Genomic DNA, 20473 nt, shown 5'->3' on the forward strand with positions numbered 1-20473 from the left:
AAAATAACTTAAAATGAGCTACATGACAGAGCCAGCACTTGGATGCCTGCTTCATCGTATGGATGAACAATTAGTCTTAGGCACAAAAGGACTGACAACCAATAGGACTAGATCAGCATCAGTTAAAAGAAAGTCATATCCTAAAAAAAAAAAAAAAGAAAGTCATATCCTTTTCAATCTCTCTATTCCCTATCATAACATACCAAAGAAAAGAAGCCAGAGGAGAGGAAAAATGAAAGCAGATTATGCACCTTCTCATTCCAAGTCTCTCCTATCAAAACTTTGCAAAGGGAAGGAAATGTTAATTAAATGGGAAATGAAATTTAACTTTTAAAGCAGGACGTCCTTTTAACTTTAGTATATTACTCATTTCAGAAAAGTACATATAACTAAGCATACAACAAAGAATTTTAGCAAGTTAAACATATCCATGTAACCACCATCAAGATTTAAAAAAAAAGAAAAAAAAGAAACATAACCAAGCACTTTCCAGAAAGCCCCTTGTGCTCCCTCTCAGTCACTACACTATCTCCCCAGGATAATTACTATCCAGGCTTCGGACAGAGTTGAGTACATAAATAGATCACTCTTTATGAACTATTCTGTACCTTGCTTCTCTTGCTCAGCTAGCTAGACTGGACTTATTTATTTTTAATTGAAGGATAACTGCTTTACAATATTGTGTTGGTTTCTGCCATACAACAACATGAATCAGCCATAAGTATACATGTCCCCTCCTTCCTGAACCTCCCTCCCACCTCCCAACCCTTCCCACCCTTCTAGGCTGTTAGAGAGCCCTGGTATGAGTTTCCTGGGTCATACAGCAAATTCCCACTGGCTATCTATTGTACATATGTTAGTTAGACTGGACTTTTTAAAACAGTAGAACATTATTGGATTTACTGAAGAATTTATTAAAGACAAGAAAAGGGAATGAAGCAAATAGAACACATAGTCTAAGAGAGAAAGAAAAGGGGCATGGGAGGAGGAACTTCCTTTCTATAGTATAACTTCCAAACTAACTTACTTCTTGCAATTTTCTAGTTCCCATTTCTAGTCACTTATGAGAGATCCAGCCAAATCACATGGTTTTCAGGTTCAATAGCATATTACTGTACCCTTAAAATAAGCTGCCCCCTTCTGCTTAAACTGGATCAAATTTTTATCTGGTTCCTAGCATTTCTACAATCAAATGATTCTTCGGCAAAATAGGGAGTTAAGGAGGGGAAGGAACCTAGGATGACTTCCAGGATTCTGGCCTGGATAGTATCCCAGAAAATAAAGGAAGAGAAACGAGGTTACAAATAAAACACTGTTATGGGAGTATTAACATAACTACAAATTACAGTATTCTTCCAATAACTATTAGGAAACTATAAATGCTTAACATGAATGAAATTAAATAAAGGAGACATGAAAAACTTTCTTCAACTACATGAGGGCTTTCTCCTCTGTTACAGGAAAAGTAAACTTCTTACTTCACAGGCCAGAGCTAGAAACACTGGACAAAAATAACAGAAGGAGAAGTAGGTTTAATTGTCGGAAGAACTATCTTAACAGTGAATAGGCTATGTTAAAAAGGACAAACTCTGCCCCTAGAATACTGAAATAGTAAGGTGAAAGTTGGCCTAAGCTGTGATCCTGAAAATGTGGTCCCCAGACCAGGAACATCAGCATCACCTGTGAACTTGTTAGAAATGCAAATTCTAGAGGCCCACCCCAGATCTACTAAATTGGAAAATCTCAGGTAGGGGACCAGCAATCTGTCTTAACAGGTAAGTCTGAAGCACACTCAAGTTTGAGAACCACCAAACTAAACAAAAACTTTCAGTTTGATTCCACCAACAGACACACATGTTGATCAACTGTGAGAATTGTGTCATAAATTACTTGAAATTGATTTAAAGTACTCAATCAGTATACTCTTAATTAAATGAAAGCAAGTTCCTGGTAAATACTACAATAAAGTCGGTTCACTTATGTTACAACGTTGTTTCTTACGTGAGATTTTTTAAAAGGCAGAATTATAGCTTGCATGCCAGAAATTACACATAATTTGTATTTATCTATTATAGCAACAATGTAACAATAACATACCTACTATATGACATGTAAATTTCAACTATCAAATAAAAGGTTGAAAATTGCCTGACTACAAAATCTCTACATGCTCCTCCCAACTCTAGAGCTTATTGCTTTTTCTCAAGTCCTCACAGAGTCCTCCCTCTCTTGGTCAGAACTCTCTTGGTCTCCCACAGTACTAAAGCAAATCTCAGGCTAACTTTATACACAAGGCTAGTGTTGTGTTTATACTATATTATGCTTTCAGGATAGGACTTCCTTCCTTGACTTCCCTGTAGCTCAAACAGTAAAGAATCTGCCTGTAATGCAGGAGATCAGGGTTCAATCCCTGGGTTGGGAAGATCTTCTGGAGAAGGGAATGGCAATCCACTCCAGTATTCTTGCCTGGAGAATTCCATGGACAGAGAAGTCTGGTGGGCAACAATCTGTGGGGTCGCAAAGAGTCAGACACAACTGAGCAACTAACACACACACACACAAGGATAGGATTCGATATAATCAAAGGATTCACAGCTAAAGAACAGAAGTCTACACACTAAAAACTTGTCTATCAGGCTAAAAACCTGGGCTTGCAACACAAGTTGTCTTATCCCATATGAATGGTAATTTAATAGGTGAAGAGAAGTCCATATACTGTGATAGATTCTTCCTGACCTACCCTGCCAAGAGTCAAACCCAGACGTCACACTAATCAAAGTATATTCTCTTTATCCCTATTAAAACCTTTGCTTGATGTGCATATACAAAAAAAAGTACTTTGACCCATACCTCAGGCATATCAAAGGCAATGTATGAAAAATAATTCTAAATGGATTATGAATCTAACTATAAAATCTAAAAGTATAAAACTTCAAAAAAATACAAGAGTAAAATTTTCATACTTTGAGTTAGGTAGCATTCTTAGATAACCCAACAAAGCATAAGTTTAAAAAAGAACAAATTTATAGACTTCAAATTTAAAAACTACTCTTCCAAAGATACTGTTTAAAAAGTGAAAACAAATCACACAGGAGGAAAAATATTTGCAAAACATATCTAAGAAAGACAGGCATTCAGTAACAAGCCAATAAAAAAAAAATGAGCAAGAAACCTAATAGACATTTTAGCAAAGAAAAAGCAAATATGGAAAATGAAACCATTCTTAACATCATTCATCATTAGGAAGATAAAAATTAAAATCAAGTGAAAGACAACATAAGAAAAATGGTGGAGTAGACAGTTCCCAAGCTAAAATTATCCCAAAGAAACACTGAAAAACAGGCAGAAACTGTCAGAACCACTTTTGTCAGACTCTGGAAAATAGAAGATTTACAACAACCATGAGAACTGAATCAAGAAGTCAACTTAAAAATGGTAGGAAAGCTTTGTGGCATTTTTACTCGCCCTCACCCTACTCATTCCTTGATGTGGAGGCAATCTTGAAGACATCAGTTGGGATCCCAGAGTGGGACCCTGGCCCCTCGTGCCAGAAGGACCAGAGTAGACCTTACTTGTAAATTATTACGTCTGTTCTAACTTACCTGGGGGCTGCCTGGAGGACTGACACGAGGCACTCCTCTCTATTTCACCTAACTTGGAATCTTCTCAGTGGAAAAGCAGCAAGCACTGCTTAAAATCCCATAAGGTGACCCAAACACCCACAGCCACCTGGGCAAAGGATTAACAATGAGACATACAATTGACTGCCTGAGATCTGGGCAGGAAAAGGGAGAGTTTCTTTGGGAAATTAGGGTAATCACAAACACCTGTGTATATAAAGTAACTTAGAAAGCCCAGGGTGAAATGCATGCTCAGGAAACACTGAGATTTTAAGCTTTCATCTCAAGCTGATCCCTGGAGTCAGCACAAGTCTGGCTAAGGGCCGAAGGAGTCAAAAAGTCAATCTGCAAAGACCAGATTGTTGTATGTTTGTAAAACAAACATATTGATTGTATGCTTGTTTGTTTGTTTGCTTAGCTCCTGGCAATCCAGAAAATCTTTATCAAAATACAAGCTAAGGAATAGAGACTTCAGTATCACCCACAGCAAGAAATACAATTTCTACAAAAAAGGCTGAGAAAACTCACTAGACAAATGAACAACTACAGCCTTCAATAGTCAAAAAATAGCAAACCCTAGGGAAAGGGGAAACACTGTATTCCCAAGTTGCCAATATTCAAATCTCTAATTTTCAACAATAAAAATTTTAAAAATCACAAGATGTATAAAGTAATAAAATATGGTCCACTCAAAAGAGTGAAAATACATTAGCAGAAAACATCCCTGAGGAAGCCCAGTATCACACTTTGCAGTAAACTTGAAATCTAATGTCTTAATTATGCTCCTATCACCGAAGGAAAACATTTGCAAAGAATTAAAGAAAATCAGGAAAACAATGTATGACCAAAACAAGACTATCGACAAAAAGACAAATTATAAAAGGGAATCAAATAGAAATTCTAGAATAAGAAAACCAATAAATAAATGAAAAATTCAGTAGGGGGTTCAACGGCAAATTTGAGAAAGCAAAGACATAATCAGCAATCTCGAGGACAAGACAAAGCTATCTAGTCTGAGGAACAAAAAGAAAAAAAGAGAATAAAGTGAAGAGAGAGCCTAAGAGATGAGGGGTTCATCTTCAAAAAAACCAATATATGCATTAAGGGAATCCCAGAAGAAGAAGAAGAGGGAAATGGCAAGAATACCTGAAGAAATAATTGCCAAAAACTTCCCGAATTTGATGAGAGACATGAGCCTACATGTTCAGAAGCTCAATGAACTTCAAGTAGGTTAAATTCAAACAGAATTTGAGTCAAAACATATCATTACCAACTGCTGAAGCCAACAACAAAGAGAAAATATTCAAAACAGTAAGAAACATGCAATTCATTATGTACAGGGGACCCCCAAAGAGCAAAAAGCAGACATCGTGTGTCTTCTACTGAAAGAACACACTACCACCCAAAATCTTGCCAAAGGAATTGAACCTGAGACTGATTAAGCCTCTCTATCCAGCTGTAACTTGCAGGCAATACAAAGGACATGAAACATTTTGAAATGCACCATAACTATGAATCTAGACTATGGGAAACTACAGGTCAAATGTTTCAAGGTTTTTCAACATACAGACTTTAAAGAAGAGATGAAAGGAAAACGTATAGATTAAAAAAGACAAATGCATCTAGTTTTTTTAAATGGGCAAGACTAAACTGTAATGTCTTAGATGCAAACTTAAAAAGAAACACAAAGAAATGTTCAAATCAGAATATGCTATGCTATGCTTAGTCACTCAGTTGTGTCCGACTCTTTGTAACCCTATGGACTGTAGCCCGCCAGGCTCCTCTGTACATGGAGATTCTTCAGGCAAGAATACTGGAGTGGCTTGCCATGCCCTCCTCCAGGGGATCTTCCCAACCCAGGGATTGAACCCAGGTCTCCTGCATTGCAGGCAGATTCTTTACTGTCTGAACTACCAGGGAAGCCCTAAGTCAGAATACTAACTACTTTTGCAGAGAAAGAGGGACTGTGATTGGGAGGGGCACAGCAAGAAGAGTTTCTTGAATGGCTGGTAAAATTCTGCTTCATAGTGTTCATTTTATAATTCACTAAATTATCCTTCTGTTTTTTACTGCTTTTCTGTACTTGTTATATTTGACAATAAACAAGTTAAATAGTAAAAAAGAAAAAAAAGGAGGAAAGAAAGAAAGTTCATTAAACCAGTGGTCTGCTACAAAAGGAATATTTTGCTACACACAAAGTTACAGTAGTGACAAAGAACAAACACAATAAAAAAACACAGAAACAAACATTTAGTGAGCTCCAATATAAACTAGGCAATTTATAACCATAAGAACAACACGGTTAAATAGACATTGCTATCCCCATTTCAAATTCAAACCTACTAAGCTATTAAGAGAATTCAAACCTAAAGTATATTTGTCTCCCTGTATCTGACTGTTTGCGGAACCCAGGGTAGGCAAGGCACAAGTGGGGAAGCTGAAAGAAAACTCAAGGAACTGCAGACATGTTTATTCTCTCCGGGCTAGCGCAGCAGCCTTAAGGCAGACACACTGTATTCTCTTGTGGTTGGCCCAGCAGATGCAGACATAATGCAGCCTCAAGGGCTTTTCAGGTGGAGCTTATATATGTTTAGGTAGCCTGTGCCCAAGGGGGTACGTCGTGAAGTGCATATGCAGTGATATAAGTGACCTCAGCTGTTACATAATCATGTATTTACAAAACGTGGGGGGAGAGCAAGAGGCCGTGGGTCGAGAGACTCTCATCACTACTATCTTGTCTAATTTGCTCTTTCTCTACAATATTTCTTCACCACATTCTATTTTTAAATGACAATAAAAAAAAAAAACTCAACATCAATAAGAAAAATAAAAAGAAACAGTTTATGAGAAAAACAAAGTTCACAACTAAGGAAGTCACAGAAAACAAAACTTCCAAGTAAATACTAAATCTGTGAAGAGATTCTCAACCTTGCTAATAATCAGGAAAATGTATTTAAAGCACTGAGCTGCCACCTAAATCTAGAAAATTAACAAAAAGTGATAACAACAAGAGTTGTCAAGGACACAGCAAAACATCAGAGGTCAAAGCATATACAGGTACAAACACTGAAAAAAGCAATCTGGCAATGATATCCTGTAAGAGAAACTCCTGCACATGTGCACAAGGAGGTAAGTACAAGAATATTTACTGTAGCCCTGGAAAATGGAAATCACCTAATGGTCCATTATTACAACAAAATGTTTGCTGTGCTGTGCTTAGTCACTCAGTCGTATCCAACTCTTTGTGACCCCATGGACTGTAGCCTGCCAGGCTCCTCTGTCCATGGGGGTTCTCCAGGTGAGCATACTGGAGTGGGTTGCCACACGCCCTCCTTAAGGGGATCTTCCCAACCCAGTGATAAAACCCAGATCTCCCACATTGCAGACAGATTCTTTACCATCTGAGCCACCAGGGAAGTCCAATTTTTTCAAAAAAGTTTACATATTACAAATTAGTCTTTCAAAAGAATGCTATATAGCAGTTTAAAATTGATGAAATTAATCTAAATGTGTTAAGATAACATAGATAAAGGTAAGTAAACTTCAGCTGGTAGACCATGTCCTACCCACAGTCTGCTTATGTCTACCCAGAGAGCTAAAAGAAATTTTTACATTTGTAAATAGTTGGAAAACAAATCAATAGAACAAGATTTTGTAAAATAGTATTCTCAATATGACAAATATGGAAATTACATAAAATTCTAATTTCAATATCTCTATATAAAGTCTATTGAAATATAGATAAGTTCATTCATTGGCATATTATCTTAGGGATGCTATCATGCTACAACAGTATAGTTGAGTATGTAGTTGTGAAACAAACAGTATGACAAAGCCTAAAATATTTATTATATTGCCCTTAACAGAAAACGTGTGTTGATCTGTGACATATAATTCTCAAAAACAATGCTGAGTGGAACAAGGTTAGAAAGCAAAAGTATACATATAATAAATGATTTATATAAAATTAAAAAACAAGTATTCCTACATCTATATTACCCCTGTTTTGCTGAAACATAGGCAGAGAAGTTATGTGGCTTATTAATCTCCCAACAAACTGAAGGTTAAAGGATTTGTACCTCTGCTACCAGGTTCACCCTTAAGAAGGGTGAACATTACATTAAAATTGGTATACAACTAAAACAATATCACAGAATTTTAAAACGTGGTTTCCTTGGTCCATATTTGCTATTAAATACATCCTAAAGCCTAGGGAGACTACAACACATTCTAAACCAGTTACTTAGAAAGAAATTCATAGGAGTTTCCCTAAGGGCTTCCCTGGTAGCTCAGGTTGTAAAGAATCCACCTGAAGGAGACCTTGGTTTTATTCTGGGTCGGGAAGATCCCCTGGAGAAGGGCTAGGCTACCCCTCTGGTATTCTTACCTCGAGAATCCCCAGAGACAGAGGAGCCTGGTGGGCTAAAAGGGAAAACATACAAATTAAAGCCGCTTTTTCAAGCTGAACAAAATAAAAGGACAGTTCAATAATGCCAACAAATCAAAGGTTAAGACATACCTTTTTCTATTTCTTTCTGAAACCAGATAAGAACACTGAAAAATATGAACCCTATATTCACACATTCTATGCATGTTCCTAAAAATATAATAATTAACCATTATTGAGCACTCATTGGTATTAGGCTTTGTAGTAAGTGTTTAACTTATGGATTAACTTATTAAATCCTAACAATGAAATTGGTAATGAAATTATCTCCACTACATACACATGGGGTGATTAAGGCTTAAAGAATTTAAGTAACTTGTATCCGGTCACAGAGTTGGACTCTAAAGTCAGACAATGACTTAATCACTATACATTCACTCAAGAAGTATTTCTTTAGTATCTCCAATATACATGTCTAGAAACTGGAGATACAGCAGTAAGGAAAAACCAATTCAAATTCATATCCTCATTAAGCATATATTCTAATGTGTGAGAACGAGAATAAATATGTGACAGTCACAGGTGAATAAAGGACATACTAAAAAGAGGGGACGGAAGTGACTAAGAGTGCTACTTCAAAATAGCTGGTCAGAGGGGATCGGGATGGGGAACACATGTAAATCCATGGCTGATTCATGTCAATGTATGGCAAAAACAACTACAATATTGTAAAGTAATTAGCCTCCAACTAATAAAAATAAATGGAAAAAAAAATAGCTGGTCAAGGAAGGCCTCTGAGGAGGTGATATCTGAACAGAGACCTAAATGAAATAAGGAAGCCAGTCATATAAACATATCCAGAGAAAGAACACCTCAGGTAGAGAAAACTACCAAGTATCAGTTCAGTTGCTCAGTTGTGTCCGACTCTTTGTGACCCCATGAATCACAGCACACCAGGCCTCCCTGTCCATCACCAACTCCTGGAGTCTACCCAAACTTATGTCCATCGAGTCAGTGATGCCATCCAGCCATCTCATCCTCTGTCATTCCCTTCTCCTCCTGCCCCCAATCCCTCCTAGCATTAGGGTCTTTTCCAACAAGTGAACTCTTCGCATGAGGTGGCCAAAGTACTGGAGTTTCGGCTTCAGCATCAGTCCTTCCAATGAACAGCCAGGACTGATCTCCTTTAGGATGGACTGGTTGGACCTCCTTGCAGTCCAAGGGACTCTCAAGAGTCTTCTCCAACACCACAGTTCAAAAGCATTAATTCTTCGGCACTCAGCTTTCTTCACAGTCCAACTCTCACATCCATACATGACCACTGGAAAAACCATAGCCTTGACTAGACGGACCTTTGTTGGCAAAGTAATGTCTCTGCTTTTTAATATGCTATATAGGTTGGTCATAACGTTCCTACCAAGTATAGAATTTCTCAAATAATTTTTAAAATGTCCTCAGGCAGGAGCATGCTTAATATATCTGGAGACCATCAAGGCAGCCACTGTGACTACAGCACAGTAACAAGAGGAAGAGAAGGAAATGAGGTTTGAGAAGGCCTAGAGGCAGATCACATAGGCACTTATAATAGGACAAAGCAAGCACCTTCAACTTTGATTAACTGTGATGGAAAGCCACTTTTGACTAGAGAGGGTGACAAATTTTGACTTTAGCTTTTACAGGATGATACTGCTGTTGCTGTGTGCAAATTATCATTATCATAGTTGGGGGGAGGGTAGAAGAATAGAATCAGGAAGACAGGTTAGGAGACTTTTATAGTAACCCAGATGGAAGATGAAAGAGGCTAAAATTAGACTAGTGATGGAGCTAGTGGGGAAAAGTCTTATGCAGTTTGAATACTGCACCAACCAAAACTGATGGGCTGAATGTGGAATATGAGGTTTAGAAAAGAATCAAAAACAACTTCCATATTTTGCTTTGAGTGAATGATTTTGTTGTTTAGTCGCTCAGTCGTGTCCGACTCTTTGCGACCCCATGGACTGCAGCATGCCAGGCTTCCCTGTCCATCACCATCTCCCAGAGTTTGCTCAAGCTCGTGTCCATTGAGTTGACGATGTCATCCAACCATCTTACCCTCTGGTCACCCCTCCTCCTCCTGCCCTCAATCTTTCCCAGCATCATGGTCTTGTCCAGTGAGTCAGTTCTTCACATCAGGTGGCCAAAGTAATGGAGCTTCAGCTTCAGCATCAGTCCTTCCAGTGAATATTCAGGACTGATTTCCTTTCGGATGAACTGGTTTGATCTCTTGCAGTCCAACAGTCTCTCAAGAGTCTTCTCCAACACCACAGTTAGGAAGTATCAATTCTTCAGCACTCAGCCTTCTTTATGGCCCAACTCTCACATCTGTTCATGACTACTGGAAAAACCATAGCTTTGAGTATATGTACCTTTGTCAGCAAAGTGTTGTATCTGCTTTTTAATACTCTGTCTAGGTTTGTCATAGCTTGAATGATAGTGCTGTTTATCGACATTGGAAAGACTGAGGGAGAAGCAGAATAGGAAATAAAAACAGGGTTCAACTTTGGACACATTAAGTTTGAAAGGTCTATTAGCTACCCAAATAGAAATGTTACACTCACAACTGAAAAAAGGAGTTAGAGCTCAGAGGAAAGTCAAGACAAGAGGGGAAAAGGTGGGAATCAACAGCATACAGATGAAATGCAAAGTAATACAATCTAATGAGATTACAGCAGGAGAGAGAACAGATTGTAGAAGCAGATTAAATACTAAGCTCTCTGAAGCACTGGTGAGACTGAAAGAAAACCAAGAGAGCATGGTCCCAGGAGCCAAATGATGGAATGATCAACCAAGTCAAAAGCAACAGGTTGAGTGAGATGAAGACTGAAAACTGGCCACTGGATTTGACCAATGATGACCCTGACATAAGTGCTGCAGTGGAATTAGGAGACTACAGCCTGATTTGACTGGAATGGGTTCAAAAAAGAGTAAGAGCAGAAGAAATGAAAGATACAGATAATTCTTTCAAGTGGTTTTGTTCTAAAGAAAAGCACTCTCTTATTCACAGACAATTATTTCATATCCCTTGCTCGTTTGCCTGAATAACTGCAAGAGTCTCTTGAGTGGTCTCTCTGCTTCCACATACCCATTCAGTCAGTGCTCCTTAGAGTAGTCAAACAGATGGGGTTAAAAATGAATGTCAGATCACGTGATTCCTCTGCTCAAAATTCTCCAATGGCTTTTCATCTCATTCAGCACAAAAGTCAAAAACCTTACCCTGTAAGACACTTACCCATCTGAACCTCTCCACAATTCAGCCCTCCTCTCCCCATCTTTCCCCTTTGACCTCACCTACTACTCTTCCTCTCACTCACTCTACTCTAGCCATACTTGGGCTCCTTGGTGTTCCTCAAACAAAATTTTAGAGCTAAAGGGATGCTTCCAGCCTAAAGAGCTTTCTACCTCTACCAAGTATACACTTCCCTCAGAATTGAAATGCCTGTTTCTTACATCCTTCAGGTCTTTACTCAAACATCTCATTCCAAAGAGATGTCTTTCATGATAATGCTATTTAAAGCCATAACATCTCCCATCACTCTATATCTCCCTTTTCTGCTTTATTTTCTTCATAGTATTTATCACCGTATAGCACAGTACATATTTTACTTATTTCTTTTATTATCTGATACAAGTGTACCATAGACAGAGTTGGTTTAATCACAGTTGGGATTTTCTCAAGTATGACAGGTATGAAAGAAGGTACTGAAGGTACACACATAGGAATAATTATGATAGCCCATGAAATATTTAGTTGGACAAGGATGAAAGTAGAGGCATGAGGTGACCAACAATGAAAAGATGATTTAGGAAAAACAAAAATCAACAGGCTAGAGGTTACAAAGAGTTTGAACAATTTTTGGAGATGAATGAATGCGAGCTACAGAAACAGAACATGATGTGAAGGTCAGAGTGTGGTAAGCTCTAAACTAAGATTTTAGAAGTGGAACTATTACTGGTAAAGATGAAATATGCCCAATGAACATGGAAGCAGAAAGTTCAGGTTGATATCAATTTTTCTCATCATTATTTACTATATTTCCACTTTATATAGGGTCTTCACTGGTGGCTCAGCTGGTAAAGAATCTGCCTGCAATGTGGGAGACCTGGGTTCAATCCCTGGGTTGGGAAGATCCCCTGGAGAAGTAAATGGCTATCCACTCCAGTATTCTGGCCTGGAGAATTCCATGGACTGTATAGTCCATGGGGTCACAAAGAGTCAGACACAATTGAGCAACTTTCACTTTTACATCACCACTGTATATATGGCTATATATAGCCATAGTGCAGAGAAAAAAGTTTGGGGAGTTGACAATGAGGTACAACATTGAAACAAAAAGGCGGTCAACTATGTTGGACTAACAGTGCATCATGTGTAAGTCCTGACTCCCGGGGACACCTAGTCTCTGCTCTCCCCTGAGGACTTTTTCCTCCACCCCCAGGGCTAGCCCTTGACCCAATAACCTGGTTTTCAAACCTCTTTGGAACCCCAAGTACATATATAAGAGAAGAAAAACAACCAATACCTGCTGATAAAAAAGATAATTACCAAGGTACCATGGGGGTTTTACCAAAAAGTACAAAGCTAGATAGCAAATTTAGCAAAGAACCATATAGTAGCTAAGACCATCAATGAAAGAAGCATAGTGATTGCAGTATGAAGCTGCCTCTAACAGTCCTAAACATAGGTCACCATGAGTAACTGGGGTGGAAAAAGCTTTTAGGCTGATCTTAGGTTAAGAGGCTGGAGGCAATAGCACCCCACTCCAGTACTCTTGCCTGGAAAATCCCAGGGACAGGGGAGTGTGGTGAGGTGCCGTCTATGGAGTTGCAGAGTCAGACATGACTGAAGCGACTTAGGAGCAGCAGCAGCAGGCTAAGAGGCATCCAGTAAAACAAAAATGGGAAAAATCTGTAAGCAGATGTATCCTACGCTCATCAGGGAAAACTGTCCAACCTGCTTCAACCATCCCAGGCTCTCTGCTCCCAGGACCTTTGATGAAATCAAATCTTCCAAAGGTAATAGGTCTTCAGGGCTGGCCCTTACTTAGATTACTTCGGGACAAGATGGGAGGAAAGAGTTAACAAACACTGTATTGAAAACTCATTGTCATTGCAGAGGTCAGACTGGAGTAGGTGCGTGCTAAGTCGCTTCAGTCGTGTCCAGCTCTTTGCGATCCTAAGGACAGTAGCTTCCCAGGTTCCCCTGTCCTCGGGATTCCCTAAGCAAAAATACTGAATACTAGAATGGGTTGCCATGCCTTCCTCAAGGAGATCTTCCTGACCCAGGGACCAAACCCGAGTCTCTTATGTCTCCTCCATTGGCAAGCAAGTTCTTTATCACTAGCATCCCAATGGCTCAAATGATAAAGGATCCACCTGCAATGCAGGAGACTCAGATTCGATCTCTGGGTCAGGAAGATCCCCTGGAGAAGGGAATGGTCACCCACTCCAATATTCTTGCCTGGAGAACTGCAAGAACAGAGGAACCTAGCGGGCTATAGTCCATGGGGTTACAAAGAGTTGGACATGACTGAGCAATTAAGCACACACCTTCCATTGAAAACTTAGTGTGAGTACCTGCTCAATCGTGTCTGATATAGCCTGTAAGGCTCCTCTGTCAATGGAATTTCCCAGACAAGAATACTGGAGTGAGTTGCCATTTCCTTCTCAGGGATCTTCCCAACCCAGGGATCGAACCAGCATCTTGAGCATTGGCAGGCAGATTGTTTATTACTGTGCCACCTGTAAAGCCCCTGGGAAAACTCGGAAAAATTCTCAAATGCCCATGTCTTAATCACCATGTCCTACACTGTATCCTCCACACAGCTGCCAGAGTAACCCAGGTTAAAAAAACAAGTAAGACCATCATACTCCCCTACTTTACTTTTTAAATAGTAGTAAAGATCTTCTACTATCGAGGCTCTTTTAGGCTCTAAACTCATCATCTATGCCTCCAAGTTCAAATTCCAACAATACCAAACAACTACATTTCCCTACAAAATATACACAGTTTTCCCTCTGTGTGTTTTCTGCCCTGTGCTTTTGGGCCTTCCTGATAGCTCAGTTGGTAAAGAATTTGTCTGCAATGCAGGAGATCCCAGTTCAATCCCTGGTTCAGGAAGACCCACTGGAGAAGGGACAGGCTATCCACTCCAGTATTCTTGGGCTTCCCTGGGGGCTCAGCTTGTAAAGAATTTGCCTGTAATGCAGGAGACCTGGATTTGATCCCTGGGTTTGGAAAATCCCCCAGAGAAGGGAAAGGCTACACACTCCAGTATTCTGGCCTGGAGAATTCCATGGACTATATATACAGTCCATGAGGTCGCAAAGAGTCAGACACGACTGAGCAACTTTCACTTCACTTTGACTATACAATAACATTACAGTGCCGAATAATGATTTTCATGAAAAAAATTTTGAAAATTCCTTAATGATGCTGAGAGAATTCTAGAAAGTAAAATTGAACTCCATCTTCCTCCATCTTCAAAAATGTCTCATTTTCTTTACTTACCTATTTCTCTCTTACTACCATTATTACTCAACTCACCCAAATTCAAAATATTTGAATCATTTCCTGTTCATTCATTCAGTTAGTAAATAATTATTGTGCCTATTGTGACAAAGGCCCTGATTACGTATTATGGTATATAAAATGATGATATAGTTCCCACCCTCAATAATTTACAACTTAAAAGCAGATATGAAATAACATAAAATGAATACAGAAGGACAGAAGTGCTATTTATGACAGCCCAATCAGAGAAAAGCAACTTCACAGAACAGTTTCTGTGGCATGAGTTAGGCCTGGACGCTTGAGTAGAATTTCAATGGGCAAAGACTATGAAGAAAGTTTTTCAAATAGATAACTAATTAAAATAAAAATATGAAAGTGCCTAAGGAGGAAACAAATATTTACTGAGTGCCCATTATGTACCAGTTAAAACACTAAAGGCTGGTACAGTGATGATTAAGACGGCCTCTGAGGAGTTTTTCTCTGATGAGAGACTGACAACCAGTTAGGATATTGCTCAGGATACGTTTCAAGTGCCAGCACACATACATGTTTCTAGTAAGTATTCAGACTAATAACTATGTTTCAAATATCATACTAGGCCCTAGGTGTATACAATAGTAAATGAAAGAGTCTGGGCCTCAAAGAACTTGCTAACAAGAGAGAGAAGCTATTTCAATAATGTATGCTACAATGGATACAAAGCAAAGTACTGGGAACCAAGAGAAGGGGCCTCTAACTGATTCTAATAAAAAGTGATGTTTCAAGTAGACCTTGAATGCCAAGGTCTTCAAACTTTATTCTATGATATTAAAAAGCTAATGAAAGTTTCTAAAGATAAAGCAATGAATTGATCATTTAAAAATACTTATTTGCAACTCAGACAGGCAAGGAATTCCAATCATCTTTATTAGAATATAGAATAAATTAGAGGCTAAAAGGCTAAAAGCAGAGTAAATGCAGTTAAGATATTACAACAACCAAGACAAAAGTTTATAAATGGTGTAAATTAAGGTGATGACAGTGAGCACAAAAATTTGAAAGAGATCATGAAGACCGATCAGCAGAATCTGGAGAAGGGGGTCAAGGGAGAGCAAAAAGACAAAGACCACGGATATAATTTCAAGTTTGAGGACCACAGAAAGGAAAGACACAGGGAGAAGCACATTTCAAAAGAGAATAATGGAATCTATCAATATTTCAATGATACAGTAAGCCACTAATCCAGAGATCCAAGTTCTGCATCCTGTTCAGAAATTATTCCTAAATACCAGCATGGTATAACATATAACAGCATTATTCCATGTCAGGAGAAATGAAGAACAAAGTCATTTCTGAAAGGTAGATACCTTGGTGATCAGCTAGGTTTTTACTCCCTGAATAAATGGAATAATCCATCCCACCTCATAACACACAAAATTTAAATTTTTTAAGTTTTCAACAAATAATTTCAAGGACACTATCAAATTATGAAAACCACAAATGTTAAGATCACAAATGCTGAGAGTCTAAGGTGGAAATGTTAAGGCTAGAAATGGAAATATAGAACTAAGAAAAGAGGTCAGGCCTGGAGACTACAAGGAGGCTCTGTGACACAATGTCATGAACAAAAAGAACTACAGACCCTTTGGCTCAGTCGGTAAAGAATCTGCCTGCAATGAGAAGAACTGGGTTCGATTCTAGGGTTGGGAAGATCCCTTGGAGGAGGGCATAGCAACCCACTCCAGTATTCTTGCCTGGAGAATCCCCATGTACAAAACAGTCGGACACAACTGAACGACCAAGCACAGCACATAGGCCCTACTCCGTATCCTAAGTACTTGCCATGAATAGGGTAAGCCTGTTAAAAAACAAAACACAATTAAGAAAAAAAAACCCGTGGACTTCCCTGGTGGTCCAGTGGTTAAGAATCCACTTGCTAATGCAAGAGGCATGGATTCAATCCGTGGTCAGGGAAAATTCCACATGCCAAGGGGTAACTAAGCCAGTGTGCCACAACTACTGAGCCTGCACTCGCAACTACTGAGCCTTCACGTCACAACTAATGAAGCCCACATGCTCTAGAGCCCAAAAGCTGCAACTACTAAGCCCATGTACCCTGGAGCCTGTGCTCTGCAACAAGATAAACCACCGCAAGGAGAAGCCCATGCTCAGCAACTAGAGAGTAATCCCCACTCCCGGCAACTGGAGAAAAGCCTGAGCAGCAACAAAGACCCAGCACAACCAAAAGTGAATAAATAAATAAATAAAATTTTAAAAACAAAGAATAAAAGAAAAAATCTGGGAATTCTCTGTTGGTTCGGTGGTTAGGACTCAGTGCTTTCACACGCAGGGGCCTGGGTTCCCCGGTTGGGAAACTAAGGTCCTGTAAGTTTCAGCATGACCAGAAAAAATAAAAAGAAAAAAGCTGAGGACAGAGAGGAAACACATCCTCAAGGAACATACTGGAGACAGCGACAGAAAACAGAAAAAGACACCCAAGAAGCAGTCAGAGAAACAGGAGTGGAAAAGACATTATGACAAAAGAGAAGAAAACATCAAAAGAAACACATGGTCAAGAGTGACCAATAGTTCACAGAGGTCAGAGAAGAGGGAGGTTATCAGCTTTAGTCATTTTAAGGTCCCCAGGACTGCTGCAAATCTTTCTGTGCAATTCTTTCACAATGAAAACTTTTCACAAATAGCCACATATTATTTTTCAACTTAAAAAAAGGAAGTTTTAGCATCTATCGTGGAACATTTACACAAGGGAAAACTATACAGCAGTGAAAAAGAACAAGCTTTTTCTAAAAGAACATAGATGAATCTTACAGACATAGCTGAATGAAAGAGTACAGTCATAAAAGAGTTAAGCTGAATGATTTAATTTATATGAAGTTCAGAAGAGGCAACACTAGTCCATGGTGATAGAGGCTGGGTGAGTGGTTACCTCTAGAGATGGGTAATACCTGGGAGAAAACACAAAGGCACATTCTAGGGTACTGGAAATGTTTTACATCTTTATCTGAGGAGTGGTCACATAGGTGTATTCATTCTGTAAAAATTCATGGGCTCCAGGTTGGATGCATGAGACAAGTGCTCGGGCCTGGTGCACTGGGAAGACCCAGAGGGATCGGGTAGAGAGGGAGGTGGGAGGGGGGATTGGGATGGGGAATACATGTAAATCCATGGCTGATTCATGTCAATGTATGACAAAAACCACTACAATATTGTAAAGTAATTAGCCTCCAACTAATAAAAATAAATGAAAAAAAAAATTCATGGGCTCAGTGAACCTTTGATTTGCACTCTGTAGTCACATCACAATTAAAAAGTAAATAAACAAACATACAAGTTACTGATGACCTTGAAGACATCAGTTTGGGTAAAAGCCAAATATATGAGGACTGTATACAAGGTGAAGAAGCTGAGAGAGTGAACTGTTGTTCAGTCACGCAGTCGTGTCCAACTCTTTGCAACCCCATGGACTGCAGCACGCCAGGCTTCTCTATCCTTCACCATCTCCTGGAGCTTTCTCAGACTCCTGAATATAAACTCATTTTTCAAGAAGGTTGCTGGTTAGCAAAAATGAGATTACAAAGCAGCTTAAGTAGGTTACAAAACTCAGGGAAATCCTGTTGTCTTGCTTTTATTTGTGGTATAATACAACAAGGGCCTACAGAAGATAAGAGGGAATGAAATAAAAAACATAGAGAAATTAGCCTGGAAGAGGATAAGTACTTCCTTCTTTGAGATTTAAAAGGATGAGTGAACACAGAAATCCTGAGATAAAGGGGAAGAAATCAAATAACCTTGAACTCTTCAGTGAAGCACTGGATAAGGTAAATTGGACCAGGTAAACTGACTAAGGAAAGGATCTGGGTTTTAAGTACATTTTAAAATGTTTCAAATAGGAACTGCAGAGAATATAAAAGACAAGGTTGAGAGAGAAAATTACAGTAAGAGGACAATCCTCAGCTGCATGAAAGTAAGGGCAAAGATAGCAATGGCACAGTCTACTCAGCACTGGGTGGAGAATACAAGATAAAAAACCAACAGTGGGGGAAAGTCCAAGTGCTAACATGTGCATCACTGAAACTATATATAATAATGATGTCTATGGAAAATACTTATTTAACATACGGGAAAGGTCTCCTGTTAGGCAGGAGACCTAACAGGACCCTTCAAATCTCCAAAGATGAAGTCAGTAGGGTCTTGAATAGTATGTGCAAAAGGGAAGCTGTCACTGGAGTCCATTACTATAGTACATTTTTCTGTAAATCCCACAAGATCAAGGACCATGCAGTACTCACTGAACTTCCTACAGCTACTAATGACAACTTCTCCCTGATAAAACTGACCTTTATCCCCTACTTCTAAATAACCCACACTTGATTAATAAATTAATATATAAACACATCCTGTCCATTCAGAAACTCCACGAACTTTTTGCATTTCTTTCTGTTTTTTCACTAAGATATTTTCAGTGGTAAACTCCTATAAGGCAGAGACTAAATCTATGAATTCTCTGCTCACAGTACTGCCTTGGGATTGCACACATGCATCCCCAAAGCACATGTTTTAAAAAGTGCTTTCTCGTGAAATGGATCATTACTGGAGAGAACTTTAACAATGGCTAGAAACATATTCCAACAAGACTATAACGATGGCCAAACTAGAGAACGCTTAGGAATGACATCTTTTTCACAACTGTCAAGGCAACCTCAAGAAAATAAGATAACATTTACTATATCAACTGACTCTCCCTACCTTACACTTTTTGCCCCTCTGGATAATCCCTCCATACCCCTTTAGTAAGCCTATTCTTTGCACTTCATTTACTCCCAGCCCACATTCCGGAGTCCCTTCTTCTCCTCCAGAACCCTTTACCTCAAACGCCCATAGGACCATTTTTCATCCCTACTCTCTCATCTTCCATTTCTCCACTCCGCATTTTTCTGCCTCTCCAGACCTCCCATTCCTCCTGCCCAACTTCAATTCAGTCCCCACCCCTTCAACTCCCCCAGCCCAAATCTTCCCGCCCGAGATAGCCCTCCCCCATCAGTCCCACTCAGGCTCCCCCTCCCCATCCTTTCCCTCCGAGACCCCAGCGAGCCCTACCTGCTCCCTGACTTCGGGCCCCGCGGGCCCGGTCCGCTCCTCCAGTCGCTGCCTCCCGGGCGGCGCTCGCCGGCGCGGGGGCAGGGGCAGGGGCAGGGGCTGGGACTGGGGCAGCTCCGCCGCCCGCTGAGCCCCATCGTCCCGGCCGGCTGCCGGCGGCAGCGGCGGCGGCGGCGGCGGCTGCGGTCGATCGCGGCAGCGGCTCCGCTTCATATCTGCGGCTGGGCCCTGCGGGCGTCAGCGCCGCGACTGTCCCGGCCCCGCACCGCCCCGGGCCGCAGCGCTGCCGCGCCAACCACCTCCCGCGGCCACCATGGCCCGGCGGGCACCCGAAGCCACCGACCCCAGCCCGTAGCTCCTCCGCGCTTTCTGGGGCCTCAAGGGCCGCGGCCTCCTAGGGGCTCCTTACGCAGGCGGCAGCATCGCCGCAGCCTCGTCCTGTCCCACCCGGCACACGCTCGGCCGGTCACCCGCCGCCGCCGCCGCCGGCTCCACGGCAGCCGCCCGCCCGCCTGCCTCTGGCCGGGCCCCGCCCCTCCTTTCCCCTCGCGCGCGCGCACCGGGAGCCCGCCCGCCACCTCCGGCCGCGCGCCGTCTCCCGCGCACGCGCCAGCGAACGGTCGCGAGAGACCCGCCCTTGGCCCCTCCGCGTGGTGTGTGAGGGAGGGGGTGGAAAGCGGAAGGGGGCGGGGCCCTGACGCGCCTGTGGTTGCCGCGGACGGTTCATTGATTCTTTCATTCGTCCATTCACGAAATTGTGTGCCAGGCCAAGCTAAGTGGTGCGGATCTAAAATGAATTAGAACTGATCAACGTCCTCA

At 40.7% G+C, this 20473-nt stretch overlaps 1 protein-coding gene across 4 annotated transcripts in view; it reads right to left on the bottom strand.

Moving 5' to 3' along the window:
- MAST2 (microtubule associated serine/threonine kinase 2) overlaps positions 1-20197 on the bottom strand; it is a 202861-nt gene extending 182664 nt beyond the window's left edge. For all 4 annotated transcript variants that reach the window (XM_043461467.1, XM_043461466.1, XM_043461465.1 and 1 more), the window contains exon 1: positions 19655-20197. In XM_043461467.1, the coding sequence (XP_043317402.1) occupies positions 19655-19867 (213 nt within the window). In that variant the 5' untranslated portion in view covers positions 19868-20197. The remainder of the gene's footprint in view (positions 1-19654) is intronic.
- Positions 20198-20473: the final 276 nt, after the last annotated feature.

Source organism: Cervus canadensis, chromosome 2, assembly GCF_019320065.1.
Source record: "Cervus canadensis isolate Bull #8, Minnesota chromosome 2, ASM1932006v1, whole genome shotgun sequence".
In the NCBI taxonomy this organism is placed as follows: Eukaryota; Metazoa; Chordata; class Mammalia; order Artiodactyla; family Cervidae; genus Cervus; species Cervus canadensis.